We start from the raw sequence: 22,337 nt of genomic DNA, 5'->3' as shown, positions 1-22,337 counted from the left end.
CAACAGAGTTAATTTTTTTAAAACATAAATCAGTTCACATCACTACCCTTCTCAGAATCTTCCAGTGGCTTCCCATTATATTTGGAATAAAACCCAAGTTCTTTACCATGGTCTTCAGGCCCTACTTGGTCTGGTCCTCCGCCCTCATCTCCGGTGCTCACATATTCTGCTCCAGCGATACTGACTTTCTTGCTGGCCCTAGAACATGCCGAGCTAATTCCCTTTTGCATTTGCTTCCCGTCCACCCACCTCCCTGCCTCCCCACCCCCCCATCCCCCGGCCTCAGGACACTGTTCTCTCAGATCTTTTGTCTCAGTGACTCCAGGTCTCTGTTCAAATGGTCACTTTCTCAGTGACACCTTCCCTGACTGACCTATCTCTCCATCATTTCCCCCTTACCTTGCTTTGTTTCCCTTTATGGTATTTGCCACTAATCCATCATGTCTGTCATTTGCCTGTCATGGCATCTCCTCTCCTGGAATGTAAAATCTACAAGGGAGACTTTCTCTTGGCCACCTGTGACATCCCCATTGTAAGAAGAGCACCTGGCGTGTGGAATGAACACTGACGTGACCTTTCTCTCCCCATCCCTGCCCCGTGCTCAGAGGTGACCGTGGCCTTGGCTGTATGTGGCTCCATCCTCTTCCTCCTCGTAGCGCTGCTCCTCACCGTCCTCTTCCGGACGCAGGCCCAGCCTCCTGGCTACCGCCACGTTCCAGACGGGGAGGATCACGCCTGACAACCACTCAGCCCCCTTCCCTCTGCCTCCTAGGGGAGGTGGGCTGGGCCTTGCTCCTGACTGTTGCTGCTCCCTAGCCCATGGACAGGAGACCCTGGGTTGGGCCTCCCTCTGATCACCCCAACCTATGTGAACAAATGGGGCTCAGCTTGGCCCGTGGCACCTGTCACTCAGCATTCATGTGCCTGATGTTAACCAAGTACTGTGTTGGACGCTGGCTTTCTCCAAACAGGATTTGCCTCCTCCATGCTCCCTTCTAAGGACCTGAAATGTAGATGAGTATTCAAGTTTCACTCAGGACCTAGGATAAAAAGACTGAAGGAGTTGCTGCTTGATCTGCTTTGCCTCTCCATCGAGCCCTGCTCACTCTCTCTTTCAACCCAGAGTCTTTGGCAAATGGCCCAGAGGACACAGTCTTGCCTCTCAATGCTTATTTTAGTGGGAAAAACTGCACAACACCGGGGGTACAAACACTGGCCACCAAGGAACCAGATCACCCAAGAGCCAGCCAGTGAAGTTTTCCTTTGTCCAGCTGAAGCCACCATTAACTGGAGTCAGACATAATGCTTCCAGCATCTTTGTCACCCCTGCACCTTGAGCAGGTCGGAAGGATGTGTGTACTTGGGAGGGAGTCGGGGGAGGTGGGGGGGGGGGTGAGTTGTGGTACAGAATCATGAAACTACTATCCCTCTCATCTAGGCTGGGATCTCCTGGGATCTGCCAGGGATCTCCAGCTGGCAGGCTGTGAGCTGAACAGCTCCTGACTGTGGCCCAGAATGGGGCTGAGACAGCTTCCAGAGAATGAAGGTTTTGGACTCTTAGTGCTGTTTTCTGTGCCTTTTCTTCATTTTGGGGACCTGAGAAGCCCTTTGACCAGGTCAGTGCTGGAAGATCCACTCAGAAGCTCAGTTGGGTATGGTTTTATTGGCCATGTGAATAGTGAGCACAAATCGAAAACCACTACCTGATCCTCTGCCACTGCATGTCAGAGAGGAGAAAGAAGAGAAGCTTGGCTCCAGGCTACATATAGCAAGGACCCTTGGGGCAGCTGGGGCGCCAACTCTGGAGTTTCTGGAGCTACGTCCAGAACAGCACATGCCGTGTCCCAGTCCCAGTGCCCCTGCGCCAACCCTAAGACTCGGATACCTCTGGCCCTTTAACACAAAGCCGCCTCTTCTCGCAGAACGTGTTCTCATGGGGCTCCAAGCCCTTGCTTGGCCCCCACCTTCATTAATGTCTCTCATTTCAGCTTCCCAGCTTCCTCCTGGCTCCAAATGAGAATATGATAACCTAGGAGGAGTGAGACCAGTCTGACTCTTACCTTCCATTATCAGCCTCTGAAAACTTGGGGCTGGCGTGGGGAACCTAGGACTTGGTAAGGAGATACCAGGAAACTGGGCAGCAGCCAGGCATTGCTGTGACCAAGACAAAGCAAGAGGGATGGAGGGCCTAGGCCGAAGAGCCCGCTGTCCCCTGGTCATCATCTTTACTGACTACGACCCTGGGGTGAATGGAGCAGCGCTAAGCTGAGGTTAGCCTGCCCTGAACCTTGGGGAGTAGGGTGGGCTTTACCAGCCTGAGATTCACTCACCCATCACAGAGGCCAGTGTGTCCCCCATGGGATTGAACTCATTGAGCTGCAGAGACAAGGGGATAAGCATGAGGAGGGAATGAAGGTACTGGGAGAAGGGCACATGAGGATTAATTTCTGGTCGTTTTTGATCCAATAAGGTAGGGTGAATCCCTGCTTCCTCCCATTATTATTTGAGGGCCCAAGCCTCACCGACATGATACCAGAAGATTCTGGGTCATACAGCTGATACATCATCTTTCCTGAGCTTCCATCAAACACATCGATTGTCCTTAATTCATGGGAGGTACAACTTTTGAAATTAGGATCTGGGTATCGGCCCACGACAATGAGGTTGTACCGAGGATGCCAGGTTGCCTAGGAGATGGAGAGGCAGGTCACAAGAGTAAACACAGAACACTGTCAAGAGGGACATCAAAAGTATCTTTGCCACTAACAACAATTGTTAATACAATTGCCAACAATTTAAGAATGGAGATAAGACCCTACATGAAACAACAAGAATGGTTTTCAAGTGCATGTGCAGCTACCGTTGCAAATTTAAAATCCCCAGCTGGCCTCCCTGACCCTTAGGACACCTTCAGGCCTTCTCTCTCCTTTGCATTTCCTGAGATCATACCAACTGATAAATGTTTTAACATCAGCCCGACCCAGACACGAACCAAAGAGGTAAGCCTACAACAAAGCGAAAAGCCTCTGGTAACCAAAACCAAATAGGACCTAATAAGTTCTGAAGTAATCCCACTACTCTCCCTCCTCCATCAACGTCAATGGGTTGAGTAGAAAATGGCTAGTGACTGAGAAAGGGGAGGACACCTGTGTTCCTCAGATCACCCTGCTCAAAACAAATCTGGCAGTTATTGGAATGACAGAACTTGATGGGATTTTCCCAAGAAAGCTTTTCAAGGAAGTTCTGAAGGAGAAAAGACATGGTTAGCAGGAAGGAAGAAGTGCTACCGACAGTGGCTTGGAAATAAGTCACAAACAAGTCACACCTGGGATGCTGTTGGTTGGGCTGGCTGGATACCAAGTGGGAGATAAGGAAGGAAGGATCAATGGGGAACACTAACTGCTAAAGGACCCTGATGTTACTGAGAGCTTGGATTTGATTTGAGGTACGTGGGGGCCACTCTACTACCAAGTAATCACTGTTTACTGAGTACTTACTAGGCGCTAAGCATGTTGCCACGTGCTTTAAGTATAAGGATTTATCCTCACAACCACATTGTCAGTCAGATACTATTATTCGCTTTTTATAGACCAGGAAACTGGGATCCAAAATTTGAGTAATTTGCTCAAGGATTCTAACCCCAGGGGTGTCCGCCTGCCTGAACTATGCTATACTGACTAAAGAAGTACAGGCATGAGATCTGGAGGTCTGAAGAGGGACTGTGGTTCTAGAAAAGAATATATACTAGTAAAGCAGAAGGACTGGCAAGAGTTCAGACTGCTTGGGGCATGAGCAGGAAAGAATCACAGGACTTGACGACTGTAAGCCTTAGGGACTGAGGCTAGAGAAGCCGCTAATGAGGGCTAAGGTTAGCTTGCAGATCAGCTGCACACACAGGTAACTGAAACTAAGGGCAGAACAGAGGGTTAGGATCTCAGAAAGTGCCCACAGTGAGATCTGGGCTGCGTGGAAAAAACTCAGGGAAATAAGCTTATCAAAGAGACATGAAGAAAACTCAGCAAAATGGGATCACAGAGCTGGACAAAAGGTGCAGAGAGAGCCAGAGAATAAGAGACTGCTTTGTGTCAGTGCAGGAAGAGGTCTAGCATTGAAGGCTTCTGTATCTGCCCCTTTCTCCCCACCCTGGTAGACCTGATCCATCCCACGATCACAGCTCCCTTCCCTCCATTACTTACCTTGATGGGTGTCAGGTGCTGGAAGTGGCGATGAGGGTGTGGGATCAGGCTTGGGGGACAGTCCCACTGGGAGGCAGAGTAAACCCGGATCTCACTCTTCTGGTCAGTGGTCAGGAGCTGGGCACCGTCGGGACTGAAATGAGCTGGCAAAGTGAAAAGCCCCTGAGCTCAGGGAACCACGGGCCCCCTGTTGTCCTGGCCGTCACAGGCCTCTTGCAGGGGCACCCTCCCTCCCTCTCCTTTCTAGAGACAGGTGGAAGGGAGGTGAATCTGGGCTGCGAACAAAAACATCCTAGAGGCTCAGCAGCTGATACGAGCAGCTAGAGTCAGAAAGGCTTCAGGACTTCAGCTTGGCCGATGCTATCAGGGGTATAAAGGTTTGGCCTAGTGGCTTCTACACTTTGAGGGAAAACCCCTGAAGCGGTCGGGTCAGCAGGGTCTGCAGGAAGGACGAGGTCTGGTATATCACACCTGCATTGACGGGATGCCTGTGCAGCAGCGAGTAGAGGAAGCTGGATTTCCCTCTAACCTGGCGCAGGTCCCAGATTTTCACTGTTTGATCTACGGAGGCTGTGGCCAGGAACCAATCACAGCACGGGTTCAGGGCCACGTGGGTCACTTTCTTTTTGTGCATTCTCAGATTCCAAAGCTGCAGAGAAGAGCTCGGTTCAGGTGGGGGGGGGGGCGCAGAACCGAGGCTGGGGGTCAGGGAGGGAAGGGGAGGACCTGGGCTCCAGAGAACGCACCTCCCTGCCGTCCATGTTCAGCAGGATCACGTTACCCACGTTATCTCCTGTGACCACCACTCGGCTTTTGACAGACACATCCAGGCTGCAAAACCAGAAGCTGGAGGGAGAGACTGTGCTGTAAGATTCTTGGGGACAGAGGCAAGTTCCATTTATTCACTGTTGCAGCTCACGTATATTAGACAGTCAATAAATATTTGTTGAATGAATGAATAACTTGCCGTGGACTCCCAGTGAGGAGCACTCAGACTTGTCTACCATCCCCACAGAGGTTATGGGGGTGGTGGGGCTCAGAAACTTGTCCAGTTACTGCTGGGCCCAGGAGCCTCAGCTACTGAGAGTCCCTGAAGCAGCCAAACCCAGAGCCATAAGGCAGGTCCCCGGGCGGGCTAGCCCCCTTCAGCCCTGGGTCCTGAGGAAGACTCAGGTATTGCTTTCTCCCTTCACTCTCCACCCTTCGGGCCAAAGGAGATGTGACACACCAAACAGGGACTGCCCAGCTCTGTTCCTCACAGCTGGCTAGAAAGGAACTTCTGCCCCCTTCTGAGCATTCAGGGGGAAAGGCACACACAACTCAGAAGCTGTATCTTGCTCTTTTGTCCCTCGCACTACATGATGTGAAGAGATGGGGTTGGAGGGTGCTTCAGGGATCCTGATACCCAGCCAGGAGAGCTCAGATTCACATTTTTTTCCCTCAAATCCTTGCTACACTGCCTTTTGCATCCCTTGTAAACATCTTTCAGGGGGAGGGCTTCTTGTGGAAGAGCAAGTCCATTCTGTCACCTGTCCTACTGCTCCTGTATTTCTTACCCCTGTGGGGCAGCCCAGTGCTAGTTAGACCCCCACACCCCCAAATAACTTAGGGAGCAGAGTCGTATCTCTGGCTAGAAATCAAAGTGACAAGCATTTTGTAATTTCTCCAGCCACTTGCTCTTGGGGAGTCCAAAGTGCTTTACGGACATGATTATATCCATTTAAGCTTCCATCAAGGAACTGGTCAGGTCATTACATCCCAGTGAATGCAAGGAATGGAATCTTAAGTTCTTCATTCCTGCTCCAGGCTTTAAGTGGCTTTCTAGGCAAATGCCATGTTGACTTGTCCAGTGAGAATCAAGGTCTAGTCTAATACAGGAATGACTGACAGAAGAGCTGAAGCTTCCCATGCTGAGAAAAGCTGAAGCTCCAGAACCGCTCCCTGAAGCAGAAACCCACCTGGCCCAGAGTAAGAGCAGCTAAAGAAAAAGTCTAAGAAAGAGAGGGAAGCGTGGCAAGGAGCTAACACCTTTCCTTTCTTCCCTGTGCCAGGTTTGGGTAAAAGAAATGGGACCTGGATGCTCTCACCAGAACTACACTGAGAGCCTAGAAGCCCTTTCCCCTCTGAGTTAAACTACTCACTTGCAGGTGCCTGAGCTGGCAAAAACTCGGAGAGTGTTGCCTTTAAAGTCTTGCAGCCTAGTTGTTCCCTCCATTGAGGAGGTGAAAAACTGGTTGGTATTGAGAGGGTTAAACTTCAGCCCAGTGATGCTCCCTCCAGCTCCAATCTAACACAAGGAAGAAAAAAGCCAGTGAGTGACAACGGCCCAGGAAGAGGACGAAGCCTGGGTGCACATACTCCGCTCAGACACAAGAGCCAGCCAGACCGCACTTGGGGCCAGGCCAGCTTAGATGCCTAGACAGTAGGATGCTCTCCACAGTACTCTGTTTCTTAAGGTTTTAGTTTTAATTTTATACTTTTTAATTAACATACAGTAAATTTGTTGTTTTTGGTATACAGTTCTATGAATTTTAACACATGTATAGATTTGAATAACCACCACCGAAATTAGGGTGCAGGACAGTTGTGTCACTTCCCCAAAAATCCCTTGTGCTCTCCCACTGTAGTCCCATCCTCCCCCCCGACTCCTATCCCCTGGCAACCGCTGATCCGTTCTCTATCACTATACAATAGTTTCGCCTTTGACAGACTCATATAAATGAATCATACGGTATGCAGCCTTTTGAGACTGGCTTCTTTCATTTCACTCAGTGTAATGCCCCTGAGTTTCATCCAACTTGCTGTCTGTATCTATAGTTCATCCCATTTTATTGCTGAGTATTCCATTGTGTGGATGTACCATAATCTGTTTATGATATAAGTGCTCTTTTCAGAAGAGCTTCAGCTTGGAACAGTGGCTGGGTTAGGAGGGCTGATGTCAGATCTGAGCTCCTTCCTGTTTTTTTCCAGACATCTCAGACAATGATGATGAAAATAATCATGATAACATCAGTAGCATAACCTTATTAAGTGCTTATTATATATCAAGCACTGTTTTAAGAACTTTACATCCTCAAGGCTCCTCCTCCACTTCTCCCATATGCCGTTGCTATCCCAGCCTTAGTTCTACAAGGCCTCTTACACAACATCCACTTAACTCAATCAGCATACTAACTGGTACTTTCCATTCCCTCTATAAAACATTCTAACTGATGCCCATGGTTCACCAAACCCTTGCTGCTATAAGATAATCTGCTCCCACTAGCTGAGTTCTATGCTTACGAAGGGTTAGTTGTGTTTGTTCTTAAACCTATATATGCCAGTTGTAGTCTGTACTGTAATCATGTAACTTAATTTACATGATGTGATTTATTAAACATTTAAACACTTAAAACATTTCATCAAACATGTAATTTAATTAAACTGATGAAATATGTGCAAAAAGAAAGACTATTGTTATTTCTATGAAATCCATACGAACACTTTGGAAAAACAGATAAAAATGATTTGCTAAAAATAATAGTTGTTGAATTAAGCATGGGTGAGATACTTATAAACAATTAGGGTGGGAAACAGTAATAAAAATTTAAAAAGAATCTGCAATCAGATTGCTCCACAACTAATTTTAAATTATGTCTCTTTTGGGGAATGGAAACTAGACCCTATAAAAAAGGCATTATGGATATGGTTTATATAAGACCAGGTGAACCCTTATCAGTGAACACTTACACCAAGAAAAGGACTGGCCCTATGTCAAAGCGTTAGTAATAAACACATATGTAAACAGTTTAAGGTAAAACGCATGAGTGTTCTAGCAAGGGTGGGCTAAATGGTTATGACCAACTCTTGCACTGAGAAGGACTAACCAAACCTGGACAAAATATGAAAAAGAAATATGTTTGAGACTTCCAATTCCAGTGATGGTGGGTTACCTGGTGTCAGGCCAACCTTCTGTCAAGAAAAACTAGAAAAGACAGATAAAATACATGTTTTCAAAGGAAAGTTTCTGAAGTCAACGAAAAGCTATCAAGGCATCAAGGACTTGAAGGCCAGCCTCCTAGAGAGAAGAGAAGCAGAGAGGTACGCCTGACATTTCAACGCTGCTTTTCCTCTTGAGGCATATGCAGATAAGAAAGTGGTGGCTGAGAAGCTGAGCAGAGGTTCTGTCAGTCTCAAGAGGGGCAAAAACTGGAGTTCAGACCTGTCAAGGAGGAGAGGTCTTGGAAAAAACCCAGCTTTTAGTTAGGATCCCCGAAACCCTAAAAATAAGAGCAAACTGGAAACAAACCATCCCTCACAAAGACTGAAGTCCAGATTCAAATCATTTCAATCGCTGATCAGATTAAGATGATCTGATTCCACCTGACCTGCCTGCCAGAGGAAAAAAATTCTTTCTGGAGGAAAATAACAGCACTCAAAACTTCAAATTATATCTCTACAAGTTTTTATATGCAATATTTGGCATCAAATCTAAAATTATCCAGAATATCAAATAACCAATAACTAAGAGAAAAAACAATAGTTGAAAGACACTCACAGGAGATCCAGGTATTGGTGCTATTAGACACAGGCTTTAAAATAATTGTAATTAGTATACATTTAAAAAATAGACCTAATTTAAAAATGGACAAAGGGAATTCCCTCACGGTCCAGTGGTTAGGACTTGGCGCTTTCACTCCCGTGGCCCAGGGTTCAATCCCTGGTTGGGGAACTAAGATCTGGCAAGCTGCACAGTGCAGCCAAAAAAAAAAAAATGGACAAAGGATTTCAACAGACATTTCTCCAAAGAAGATATACAAATAGTGGCACATGAAAAGATGCTAAACATCATTAGTCATTAGGGAAATGCAAATCAAAACCACAATGAAATACTATTTCACACCCACTAGGATGGCTATAATCAAAAAGACAATTACAAGTGTTGTAAGACAGCCTATGGAATAGGAGAAAATACTGCAAAGTATATATCTGATCAGGGGTTAATATTAACAATATATAAGGAACTCGGACAACTCAATAGCAAGAAAACAATCTGATTAAAAATGCGCAAAGGATTTGAATACACATTTTTCCAAAGAATACATACAAATGGCCAACAGGTATATGAAAAGGTGCTCAACATCACTAATCATCAGGGAAATGCAAAACTACAATGAGGTATCACCTCACACCTGTTAGAATGACTATTATCAAAAAGATAAGCGATAAGTGCTGGCCAAGATGTGGAGAAAAGGGAACTCTTGAATACTGTTGATGGGAATGTAAATTGGTAGAGGCATTATGGAAAATAGTATGGAGGTTCCTCAAAAAATTAAAAATAGAACTACCATATGATCCAGTAATTCCATTTCTGGGTATATATCAAAAGGAAATGAAATCAGTTTCTCAAAGAGTTCTGTCCTCCTGTGTTCACTGCAGCATTATTCACAATTGCCAAGATAAACAACTAAAGTGTCTGCTGATGAATGAATGGATAAAGAAAATGTGGTGGGTGTGTGTGTGTGTATAATGGAATATTATTCAGCCTTAAAAAAAAGGAAATCCTGACATCTGCAACAACATGGATGAACATGGAGGACGTCAGACACAGAAAAACAAATACTGAATGATCTCACTTACATGTGCAATCTAAAAAAGTCAAACTCACAAAGGCAGAGAGTAGAATAGTGGTTGCCAGGGGCTGGGGTGGGGGGAGGCGAATGGGAAGATGTTTGTCAAAGGGTACAAAGTTTCAGTTATTCTTGAGATCTAATGTACAGCATGGTGACTATAGTTAATATACTGTACTGTATACTTGAAATTTTCTGAGTAGATAAGTGTTCTCAGCACGCATGCGTGCACGCACACACACAAAAAACTATGTAAGGTGATGGATGTTAATTAGCTTGATGGTGTAATCATTTCACAGTACATACATGTATTAAAACATCATGTGGTACACCTTAAATATGTACAATTTTTGTCAGTTAAGTGTTGGTGAGGATGTGGAGGAATTGAAGCCCTCCTACATTGCTGGTGGGAAAGTGAAATGGAGCAGTTGCTTTGGAAAACAGGCAATTCCTCAAAAAATTAAACATAAAGTTACCATATGACCCAGGAGATATATACACCCAAGAGATATATACTCAAGAGAAATGAGTATGTTGATGTAAAAACTTGTATGCAGGTATTTATAGGAGTATATTCATAATGAAAGTTAAAAAAGCTAAAAATCAATGACTCAAGAAGCTGTAAAACAAACAAGAAGCTAAAACCAAAGAAAGTAAAAGAAAAAAAAAACGAACAGAAATTAATGAAATAAAACAAATACACTGTGGAAAGAATCAACAAAGCCAAAAGTTGGTTCCATGAAAAGACTAATATAATTAAATTGATAAATCCCTGGCGAGAATGACCAAACAAAACAAGAAGGCACAAATAACCAATTTAATGAATGGAAAAGATTATCAATATAAATCTTAGACATTTTAAAAGATAATAAGAGGACATCATAAACAATCTTTTGCCAATAAATTTTAAAACTTAGAGGAAATAGTCAAATTCCTAGAAAAGTACAAACTTGCCAAACTGAAAGAAGATGAAAAAGAAAAATCTGAATACTCTGGTATCTATTAAAGAAATTGAGTCACAACTAAAAACTTTCTTGCAAAGTAAATTCCAGATCCTAATGGCTTCAGTGGTGAATGTACTAAATATTTAAGGAAGAAACAATCTTTTTTTTTTTTTAAACTTTATTTTCAAACTGTCTCAAACTCATAGAAGAGTTGCAAGAATAGTACAAAGAACTGTTTTTCTGGAACCATTTGATAATAAATTGCCAACATGATGTCCCATCACACTCAAATACTTTATTGTGTACTTCCTACAAGAATATTCTCTGACATAGCCACAGTAAAACCGTAAAACCACCAAAACTTAGTGGTATCTAAAGTAGTTCAAGCTCATAGAAGCAGAAAGTAGAACTGTGGTTGCCAAAGGCTGGAGGGAAGGGGAAATGGTGAACTGTTATTCAGTGGGCACAGTTTCAGTTTTACAAGATGAAAAAGTTCTAGAACTCTGTTGCAAAACAATGTGAATATAGTGTTAGTGCACTTAAAAATGGTTCAGATGATACATTTTATGTTATGTGCTTTTCCCACAGTTTTTAAAAGAAGCAGTATCACTTGCTAGAAATATAACTGTAAAGGTAAAAGAGTGACAACAAAACATTTAAATGAAAAAATCGACTATAACTAATAAACCAAAACAAACAAAAAACAATCAGTGTAGTTTACCACATTAATAGAATAAAGGAAGAAAATCATTGCTGACCTCAAGAGACAAAAAAGTATTTGATGAAATTCAATTATCATTCATGATAAGAGCTTCTGGCAAACTACGAATAAAAGAGGAACTTACTTAATCTGATAAAAGGTATTTAAAAACAAGTTTTAAAAACAAACAAGTTCTTAGGTATATACACAAAAGAACTGAAAACAGTTCTAACAAAAACTTGTACATGAACATTCATGGCAGCTGAATCATAACAGCAAAAGGTAGAAACAATCCAAATGTCCATTAACAGATGAATGGCGAAACAAAATTTGGTGTATTCATACAATTGAATATTATTCAACTACAAAAAGGAATAAAGTGCTGATACATGCTATAACATGGATGAACCCTGAAAACATTATGCTAAGTGAAAGGAGTCAGACCCCAAAGGACAAATATTTATTGTATGATTCCATTTATATGCAGTACCTAGAATAATCAAATTCAGAGACAGAAAACAGATTAGTAGGGCTGGGGGAGGGTAATAGAGAGTCATTGTTTAATGGGTACAGAGTTTCATTTGGGGATGAAAAAGTTCTGGAGATGGATAGTGGTGATGGTTGCACAACAATGTAAATGTACTTAGTACCACTGAATTGTACACTTTAAAATGGTTAAAATGGTAATTTTCATGTTATGTATATATTATCACAATAAAAAGTAGCAGAAACCTTATTTAATGACAAAAAATAAAAGCCTTCTATAATCAAGAACAAGACAAGGATATCTGTTATAGCTAACATTCAACAAAGTAGCAGAGGTCTTAGCCAATGAAATAAGGCAAAAAAAGAAGTGAAAAAATGGTAAAGTAAGAAATCAAACTCATTTATTTGTAGATGACAAGACTGTGTAGGAAAAAAATTTAAATCCTCAGAGAAACTATTAAAATTAGTTAAGTATTAATTTCTACTTCCAGCTATGATGGAGTGTCAGAAACCAGATATATCCTTCTGCCTTACACAACTAAAAAAAATGAAAAAATACATGAAATGAGTTTTCAGACATTGGGCAACAGGCAGCACAAGACAAGAGGGAAAGAAATGAGGTAGCCCTGCAATTGTCCCAGCTTACTGCTTGGAAAGAGTATCCAGGCTGCAGCACAGGGAGGGAGGACCCAAACAGCCTAATAGTCTCATTAAGCTGAGGTGACAATTTGGGAAAGCCAACAGGGCAAGAATTTGTGGGGGAAAATGCTGGAGGGGGAGATATACAGAGATAGCATTCTGGAGATTTTCAGAGGGGTCCCCTCAGGCCTTGGAGTAAATATTATTGGGTAAATGTGTATAAGGAAACTATATAAGGCTGAGGTAAAAACACCAGAAATGAATAGGAGAAATCCTCAGAACAGTCTGTATTCTCACCATCCAGAATGAAAAAATTCTTAATATACAGAACATTGAGTAGAGTCCTCAGAAGGGTACTGCCTCAGGGTGAGGTCAACTCACATCTAAACTATAGGCTGCCTTAGACCCATGCTAACTGGAGTAGGTTGAATAATGGTCCCCCAACATGTCCATGCCCTGATCCCTGGAACCTGTGAATATTACTTTAGATGACAAAGGGACCATTTTTAAAGCAGCCAAAAGAAAAAAAGGAAAATCACATGAAGAGGAACATAAGAATGAGAGCAGACTTTGCATCAGAAATTATCTTTAAAGTACTAAAAGAAAAAATATCCCATAAACCTAGAATTCTATACCCAGCAAAAATACCTTCAAAAAAAAAAAAAAAAGGAGGGGGGGCAAAATAAAGACTTTCTCAGACAAACAAAAGGAAAAAATGCATCACCAACCAACCTACATTATAGGAAATGTTAAAGGAATCTCTTCAAGCAGAAAGAAAATGGAAAATGTTACCAAAAGGAAGTCTGGATCATACAAAGGAATGAAAAGCCCTGGAGATGGCAAATATGTGGGTAAATATTAAAGTTTTTTTCTCATTTAAAAAATATCTTGGGACTTCCCTGGGTCCAGTGGTAAAGAATCCACCTTCCAATGCAGGAGACATGGGTTCGATCCCTGGTCGGGGAACTAAGATTCCACATGCCACGGGGCAACTAAGCCCGTGCGATGCAACTACAGAGCTCGTGCGCCTCAACAAGAGAGCCCGCCTGCTGAAAACTAAAGGGCCCACGTGCTCTGGAGCCCACGTGCCCTGGAGCCTGAGCGCCACAACTAGAGAGAAGCCAATGCGCCACAACAGAGCCTGTGCCGCAACGAAAGATCTCATGTGCCTCAACGAAGATCCCGCATGCCCCAATTAAGTCCTGATGCAGCCAAAAAAAAATAAAATAATAATAATAAAGAAAGTAAATATTAAAAAAAAAAAAATTAAAAAAATATCTTTAGGGACTTCCCTGGTGGTCCAGTGGCTAAGACTCCACGCTCCCAATGCAGGTGGCCTGGGTTCGATCCCTGGTCAGGGAACTAGATCACATGCTGCAACTAAGAGTTCGCATGCCGCAACTAAAGATCCTGCATACCGCAACAAAGATCCCTTGTGCCACAACTAAAACCCAGTACAGCCAAATAAATAAATAAATATTTTAAAAAATAAAAATAAATAAAAAATATCTTTAAAAGATACCTGCCCTGCAATCCAGCCATTCCACAACTAAGTATTTACTCGAGAAAAATGAAAACATACATCCACACAAAGACTTGTACATGAATGTTCATAGCAGCTTTATTTGCAACAGTCAAAAACTGGAAAAAGTCCAAATGCCCTTCAACAGGTGAATGGATAAATAAACTGTGGTGTATCAATACACTGGAAAACTACTCAGAAAGAAAAAAACTACTACTGATACAGGCAAAAATGTAGATGAATCTCAAATATTTATACTGCATGAAAGAAGCCAAAAAAAAAAAGAGTATATATTGTATGGTGCCATTTATATAAAAGTCTTGAAAATGCAGATTTATCAATAGGGATAGAAAGTGGATCAATGGTTTTCAGGTGTCAGGACAGAGGGAAGAAAGGGATGGATTACCAAGGTGTGTGAGGAAACTTGGGGGGTGATGGATATGTTCATTATTTTAATTGTGGTGATGGTTTCATGGTTGTATACATATGTCAAAACTCATCAAATCGTACACTTTAAACATGTGCAGTTTATCATATATTAGCTATATCTCAATAAAGACTTAACAAAAAACAAAAACAAAAAGATAATTGTGTAAAGCAAAAAAAAAATGTAGGGTTTATAACATACGTAGAAGTAAAATGTAGGACAATGACAGAAGGGAGAAAACAGAAGTAAATATATAGTTGTAAAAGTCTTACAATACATGTGAAGTGGTATAACATTATTTGAAGGTTCTCTCTTACATTAAAGATGTACATTGTGGGGAATTCCCTGGTGGTCCAGTGGTTAGGACTCCTCACTTTCACTGCCAAGGGCCCAGGTTCAATCCCTAGTCAGGGAACTAAGATCCCACAAGCTGTGTAGTCAAAAAAAAGAGATGTACATTATAAACCCAAGAACAACTACTAAAAGAGAGAAAAGAGAAAGGAAAAGAAGTGTAACTAATAATCCAATAGTGGAGATAAAATGGAATCATAAAAAGTACTCAACCAAAAAGAAGACAAGAAAAATGGAGCAAAGCAACGGGACAAATAGAAATACAAGATAACAGACTTAAACCCAATCATATTTATAATCATATTAAATGTAAATGGTCAAATGCTCCAATTAAAAGGTAGAGACTGTCAGATTGGATTTTTTTTTTTTTTGGCTGTGCCACCACGTGGCTTGTGGTATCTTAGTTCCCCAACCACGGATTGAACCCGGGCCCTCAGCAGTGAAAGCACCAAGTCTTAACCACTGGACTACCAGGGAATTTCCCACGGGTTAACTTTATTTTAAATGCAACTTTTTAAAAAATTACTGAGATATTGACATATAACACTGTATTAGTTTTAGGAGTCCTAACCACTGGACCACCAGGGAATTCCCAAATTGGATTTTTTTTTACATGCTATCTACAGGAAACTCATTTTATATACAAATACACAAATACATTAAGAATAAAAGGATGAAAAAAGATATATAATGCAAATACTAATGATAAAAAAGCTGCAGTGGCTACATTAATATCAAACAAAGATTTCAGAACAAGAAATATTACCAGGGGTAAAGGGAGACATCTCACAATGACAAAGTTGTCAATTCATCAAAATGACATAATTTAAAATGTGTAAGCACCTAATAACAGAGTTTCCAAATGCTTGAAGCAAAAACTAAAGGAAAATAGACAGAACCACAATTTTATAGTTGAAGATTCCAATATTCCTCTCTCAATAATTGATGAGACATAAAATCAATAAGGATACAGAACATTAAAAAAAAAAAAGATACAGAACATTTAAACAACACTATCAACCAACTTAACCTAACTGACATTTAGAGAATAATTCACCCCAAAACAGGGACTTCCCTGGCAATCCAGTGATTAAGACTCCATCCTTCCACTGCAGGTGGCATGGGTTCTATCCGTGGTCGGGGAACTAAGATCCCACATGCTGTGCAGTGCAGCCACAGGAAAAAAAAAAAAAAAATTCACCCCCAAACAGCAGAATACACATTTTTTTTCAAATGCATATGGAAAACTCACTAAGATAATCCATATGCTCAGCCAAAATACAAATAAAAAATATAAAATGACTGAAATCACATAAAATGTCTTTTGTTCGTAACAGAATTGAACTAGAAATCAATAACAGGCAGGTATCTCAACAATGCCCAAATATTTGGAAATTAAACAAAATACTTCAGAATAACCCATAGGTCAAAGAAGAAATCATAATGAATTTGGAAAATAATTTGAACTGAATGGAAACAAAAACACAACAAAATCTGTGAGATGCAGTTAAAGAAATAGAGGGAAATGTACAGCATTAAATGGTTATATTAGAAAAGAAAGGTCTCAAATAAACAATTCAAGTTTCTATCTTAAGAAACCAGAAAAAGAAAAGCAAATTATACCCAAAGTAAGCATAGGAAAGAAAATAATACAACAAAAATCAACAAAAAAGAAAACAGAAAAACAACAGAGAAAAAAACCAATGAACTAAAAGTTGGTTCTTTGAAAATATCAACAAAATTGATAATCCTCTAACAAGACTGATCAGGGGAAAAAAAAAGAGAAGACACAAATTACCAATATCAAGAAATATGAGGGAGGACATTACTACAGATCCTATGGATATTAAAAGGATAATAAGGGAATACTATGATCAACTTTACACCACTAAATTCAAAAACTTAGATAAAGTGGACAAATTACTTGAAAGAAACTACCAAGCTCCTTCAAGAAAAAATAGATAACCTAAATTGCCCTGTATCTATTAAGAAATTGAATATATAGTTAGAAACCCTCCAACAAAGAAAACTCCAGGCCCAGATGGCTTCACTAGTGAATCCTATGAAAAATTTAAGAAAGGAATAGTACCAATTCTACACAAATTATTCCAGAAAATTCAAGTGGAGGGAATACTTCCCAACTCTTTACATGCGGTCTACATTACCCTGATACCAAAACCAAAGGCATTACCAAAAAAAGGAAATAAGATATATATTTTTAAATTTTATTTATTTATTTTTGGCCATGCCCAGTAGCATGTGGGAATCTTAGTTCCCCGACCAGGGATCAAACCCGCGCCTCCTGCAGTGGAAGCATGGAGTCTTAACCACTGGACCGCCAGGGAAGTCCAGGAAATAAGATATTTTTAAGTGGTCGTCATCTGGTACAAGATGACTAAACTAGGATATGATCTAATAAGTAAAATACAACAGATTCTAGGATAGAATATTTACATAAAAATATAAGTAGAAGAACGGGTGTATATACACGTACATAAAGATGCCCCAAATGGGGATTTCAGGTAATAGTTACTTTATTCTTTATACTTTTTTCTGTATTGCCTGAATTTCTTACAATGAGCACAGGTCATTTTTACAATGAGAATAAAATAATCTTCATTTTGAAAATGTAATACATGTCCCCTCGCCAAGGGCCTGAAAGATTAAGATCAGAGCCAAGGTCAGATGACTAAAGAAATGACAAAATGAAGCACTGCTGCTCCCTCAGTCACTGGTCTCAAATCAACTTTCTGCTGTCAGTTCCTGGGAGTAAAAACAGACAGTTCTCCAGACCACATACCCTTCTCCTGCTACAACCCAGCTCCCTACTAGTCACAGAGTTCAAATGCCCAGACCAATCTCCACAACAGTGTGTAAGGAAACTTCACTTAAATGCACATCATAATAAAGGGTGATATAAACCAAAAGCAGCTTCAGCCTGACACAAGTTCAAAGCAGTTATCATTCCCCTTTTAGTCAGGAAACTCTTCCCTAGGACACTCTTAGGCTGTTTCTTAAATTTCTCTATTCCCATGTCCTGGATGCCTAGGAAAAAAACCAATCTCCTCCTGCCTGAGCTCTGGATTCTGACTTCAACTTAAAGCTACCCCTCCTGGGGGTCCCCTGTCTCACCAGCTGGGTAGACAGACCACCAAGTAGTCCCCTGGCTGCCTTCCTTTGGGCTTCAGGCACTTATTTTCTTGAACACTGATGTCATACCTTGAATCCTAATCTTCAAGCCTGCCTAACCTGGCCTTTTCTGTTGAGCTGCTCTCCAAACCCTCCACTTAAAAGAACTCATCCTGGGTTTATCTTTGGCCTCTAAACCTGAGGTAGAAAAACAGTGAGCTAATGCAGAATCCAGTTCACAAATGTGTTTTGTTTAGCTACAGAGCATGTTCAATTTCATTTAGTTCCCAACATTAAAAACCAGGATATTTTAAATTGACACCCTTGTGTACTGTTGGCGGGAATGTAAAATGGTACAGCCTCTATGGAAAACAGTATGGTGGTTCCTCAAAAAATGAAAAATAGAGTTACAATGTGATCCAGCAATTCCACTATGGGTACATAACCAAAAGAACTGAAAGCTGGGGCTCGAAGAGGTATCTGTACAACCACGTTCACAGCAGCATTATTCACAAAAGCCAAAAGGTGGAAGCAACCCAAATGTCCATCAGCAGATGAATGGATAAACAAAATGTGGTACATACATACAGTGGAATATTATTCAGCCTTAAAAGGGAAGAAAATTCTGACACGTGCTGCAACATGGATAAAACTTGAGGACACTGTGCTAAGTGAAATAAGCCTGTCACAAAAGGACAAATACTGTCTGATTCCACTTGTATGAGATACTTAGTCAAAATCATAGAGACAGAAAGCAGAATGTGGTTGCCAGGGTCTGGAGGGAAGGAGGAATGGGGAATTAGTGTTTAATGGCTACACAGTTTCAGTTTTGCAAGATGAAAAAGTTCTGGAGACTGGTTACACAAGAATATAAATGTACTTAAAGCCACTGAGCTGTACACTTAAAAATGGTTAAGATGGTAAATTTTGTATGTGTTTCATTACAATTTTTAAAAGTCAGAACATTTCAGTCTTCATTTGAAAAAATCAGATCTGATACCTCAGGACCTAGATTCTCACCTGTCAACCATCCCCAATTTACCACTAACCACCATCCTACATCATTCTTTTATCTGTCTGGCTTCTTTAGGCATGTGCATTTGTGGCTCCTGCTCTAAACCCAGAGCATCACCTTTCACAGTATAGCCCTCCAATGTCAGTCCCCAGCTGGGCAAGCTAAGGGTCTTGTCTTTGGTGGAGGGGCCAATACCCTCACCCCTCAGCAACTGATGACAAACACTAGCACAATTAAGACCATCCCTAAAAAGCTCTTGGCCAAACCTTGCCCCAAACACACTCTGCCTTTCCTCCTTTTCTCTCCGTTTAAATATTGTTCTTCCTCACTCCTCACTCATCCATGAAACCTCTATTGACTCTAATTCACAAGAGGTTCTTCCTTCTCTCATGTTCTGTAGCATTTAGCATCTGTACTGCTGTATTGTTAGTTATCTTGTAGGTAGACATCCCACCTATCCAGTTATACTCCAAGCCCCTCATTCATTCAACAAATACAAAGCAGCTATCTAGGCCAAACATTGTTTTAGGTACTGGGGATACAGTGGTAAATCAGAAAAACAAGGTCCCTGCCATCATGGAGCTTACCTTCCAGTGGGTAAAGACATACAAATAAGTAAAACATTTCAGATATTGATAAACATTGTGGGGGAAAAGTGAAGCAGGATAATGAGATAGGGAGTCATTAGTGATTAGGCAGAGTGGTCAGTAATAGCCTTTTTGAAGAAATATATTGAGCCGAGACCTGAATGATAAGAGGGAGCCAGCCATGAGAAAACCGTGGGAAAGAGCACTCCAGTCAAAGGGAACAGCAAGTGCAAAGACTCAGTTTCAGGAATAGAAATAGCTAGTATGGCTAAAGCATAGGAAATGAGGAAAGACAGTAGTACAAGATGAGGTCAAGGAGGTAAAGAAAGGGCTTAGATTCTAGGTGATTTATGAGGGTGACCAATATTTCATACTTTCTAATATTTTAAGGGCAGGCGTTCAATAAAGAGTTGAGTATCATCACCATTGACTCATTTGAAAATACCCACAGTTATTTTTGATCCCAATTATCTCCTTGTTACCGGATGACTTTTCATCCCTTCAACAAACACTTCTTCAGCACTATCGTCTGCCACAGGGAACTGCTCACCCCTTTAATGAAGGTGGGTTTGTCCTTTATGCCAAAGTTCCAGAGCAAGATATCTCCCCCTTTGGAACCCACAGCCAGGGTGCTGGGGTGAGTTGGGTGCCACGCCAGGGATGTGGCCCTCCTGTCAAAAGGGGCAGCCTTTTGGAATATCCGGTAAGAAGCCAGAGAGTTCAAAAAGGACTGCTGAAGACCCTGATACAGAGAGAAAAAAATTAAGTTGAATTAAAACATAAGGGTAAATTGCCAATCTCTGACTCCCGCATAGATAAGTGGGGTCAGGTCCTCCCACTAAAGGAAAAATAACTGCCTGACTCTGTGCATAAAAATATTTGCAATATACATGATCTAGTCATGGAAAGCAAGGAGGCAGGGTGCATTCCTGCTGGGACCCCCTACAGAATAGGACTTCTACATGGCTGAGTGCCCAGTAGGTACTTCTACATGGCTGAGTGCCCAGTAGTCACCAAGGTGGGGGTGATCTGACCACTCTGACGACCCACTGAACCAACCCAGCGTCTAATTTTGGACCATCCAGCAGTAAAAAAAAAAAAAGGCACCATGCAAACCCTTGAGCTCTTCAGCCAGGAAACACCTCACCTGCTGTAGTGATGGCCAGGCAGCTGTGCCTAGCTTATGCTGGTGGAGGGCCCTGACGATGCTGCATGGTGGCGGGACCCGCAGGCTAGCCAACCCCGCCCAAAGGCAGCCTGAGTCAAATCTTCTGCTAGGACCTGCCAAGCAGAACAGACACATATTTTCCGCTCCAATCTCACTCAAAGATTTTTCTGCTGAAACATCCCAGAAAGAAAGCCTTGTTGCTTCATTCGGCATAGACAATCTCTCTTATCATCTCCTAAGGTTTTCCACGTTCTGCTCAGTCTCACCCAGCACAACAAATAAATAGTGAGTAGGGATTCAGCCCCTTCTAAAAAACATTCCCCAAAATAGTACTTCTGAAGTGAAACTATGATCTTGCAGGGTTCCTGAGAACTGAGCCAAAGAAACACATGAGAACTGCAGAACTCTTCCCAGTTTGGGCTGGAAAACTAGTGATAGGGTTGGGTGACAATTTAAAAGTTATATATAAAGCACAATAAAAAGATTTTAGGACAGCATAGAAGTGACTTTTTGGGAAAAGCAGTTTCTTTAAATCCTATATTAAAATAATGTAGAGGTGACCAGTGGTTGGCCCTAAGTCCAATCTCTTCTCCTTAAAAACAGCAGGATCCATAGGGTCTGGTGTGGCGCTAAACTCACTAGGCTACTTTTGGGAAGGTAGATCCACCTAGAATAGGAATAAAGCAACTCTGGATTACCAACATGTATTTGAGGACCTGATCTCTATGAATCCCGCCTCGTGACAACCAATTCATTCTTCTCATGAACAAAAAAACACTTCATCAACAACCCCTGTCTTTTGAGTTCCCTACATTCCTTACAGCCCCAGGTTCAAGCCCCAATAAACCCCTAAGAATGAGTTTTCGAAGGAAGGAAGGAGAGAAATGGAGGGTTTCCGCAGTTAAACCAAGGACATACAGCTAGCAATCGTGACTAGAGAAATTGAGTACACACACCACTAGGCAAGGTAGGATTATCTTAAGCAGTCCTCAGTGTGTAAAAATTCTGGTACAAACAAGGAATTTGAAAAGTCCGTTGTGTCTGTTGTAATGGAGCTCATCTGCCTCTTCCTGTCACCTGAGGGAGGTTAAGCCCAAGCTCTAAGGTGTCAAAGGACCTGCAGACAAAATGCACAGCCTGAGGCGTTCAAAATTTGGGACAGCCTCGGGGACCCAGGCACACCCATCCCCCACTCCAGCCTCCTGTGTGAGAACCCCAAATGGCGGAATTAATTAAAGCAGCAGGCGCAGGCAGTACCGGGGCCCTTCAAACAGAGCTTCTTGGCCTCGGGCTCCAGCTCCCGGGGGCTTCTGTTCCTCTTGCTCTTGGGGCGCACAACCACCTCGGGGGTCTTCTGGGTTTCTGGGCGTTTCCTGGGAGCCATGGCGTCCTCCGTGCGAAGGGGTACTATGCCTTATGCCGAGATCACCGAAGAAAGATTGAGAAGCTTCTGGGGAGAAACAAGGCGGGGACCAGAGAACCCGCTGAGCCACAGGTAGGCCAACTAAGCCAACTTCCCGCCAAACAGGCTCACCGGGAAGGCGGGGGCGCGCGCGGAGAGATG

General features: G+C 42.0%; 2 protein-coding genes across 6 annotated transcripts in view; one reads left to right on the top strand and one right to left on the bottom strand.

Annotated features, from left to right (window-relative positions):
* Positions 1-5,928, top strand: part of ACP2 (acid phosphatase 2, lysosomal) — an 11,906-nt gene extending 5,978 nt beyond the window's left edge. Inside the window, exons 11-12 of one of the 4 annotated variants that reach the window (XR_009702243.1) lie at positions 606-3,445; positions 4,964-5,928. Coding sequence is in view for 2 of the 4 variants with exons in the window: in XM_061201714.1 (XP_061057697.1) it covers positions 606-739 (134 nt within the window). In the remaining 2 variants the exon portion in view is untranslated. Of the gene's footprint in view, positions 1-605; positions 4,859-4,963 lie in introns of those variants that run through there. The other 3 variants (XR_009702244.1, XM_061201716.1, XM_061201714.1) reach the window with 3 other exon arrangements.
* Positions 1,645-22,337, bottom strand: DDB2 (damage specific DNA binding protein 2). 2 transcript variants are annotated; one of them, XM_061201713.1, is made up of 10 exons: positions 22,031-22,337; positions 20,753-20,886; positions 20,156-20,347; positions 6,338-6,483; positions 4,943-5,042; positions 4,668-4,845; positions 4,197-4,339; positions 2,523-2,687; positions 2,331-2,376; positions 1,645-2,029 (listed from the first exon to the last, which is right to left on the bottom strand). In XM_061201713.1, exons 1-10 carry the CDS (start codon positions 22,155-22,157, stop codon positions 1,980-1,982), a joined length of 1,281 nt encoding a protein of 426 aa, XP_061057696.1. In that variant the 5' UTR covers positions 22,158-22,337; the 3' UTR covers positions 1,645-1,979. The 2 variants fall into 2 exon arrangements, with proteins under 2 accessions (XP_061057696.1, XP_061057695.1); XM_061201712.1 differs by having other exon boundaries at positions 2,331-2,687.

The sequence above is a fragment of the Eubalaena glacialis genome, chromosome 10, assembly GCF_028564815.1.
Source record: "Eubalaena glacialis isolate mEubGla1 chromosome 10, mEubGla1.1.hap2.+ XY, whole genome shotgun sequence".
NCBI lineage: Eukaryota > Metazoa > Chordata > Mammalia > Artiodactyla > Balaenidae > Eubalaena > Eubalaena glacialis.
This window is presented reverse-complemented; position numbering and strand designations above follow the sequence as displayed.

Coding starts and splice junctions, on each gene's coding strand:
- DDB2 (XM_061201712.1), bottom strand. CDS start 22,157: ATGGCTCCCAGGAAACGCCCAGAAACCCAGAAGACCCCCGAGGTGGTT. Junction 5,043..6,337: donor GCCAGCTCAGGCACCTGCAA/GTGAGTAGTTTA, acceptor CTCTCCCTCCAG/CTTCTGGTTTTGCAGCCTGG. Junction 4,846..4,942: donor TGAACATGGACGGCAGGGAG/GTGCGTTCTCTG, acceptor TCTTCTCTGCAG/CTTTGGAATCTGAGAATGCA.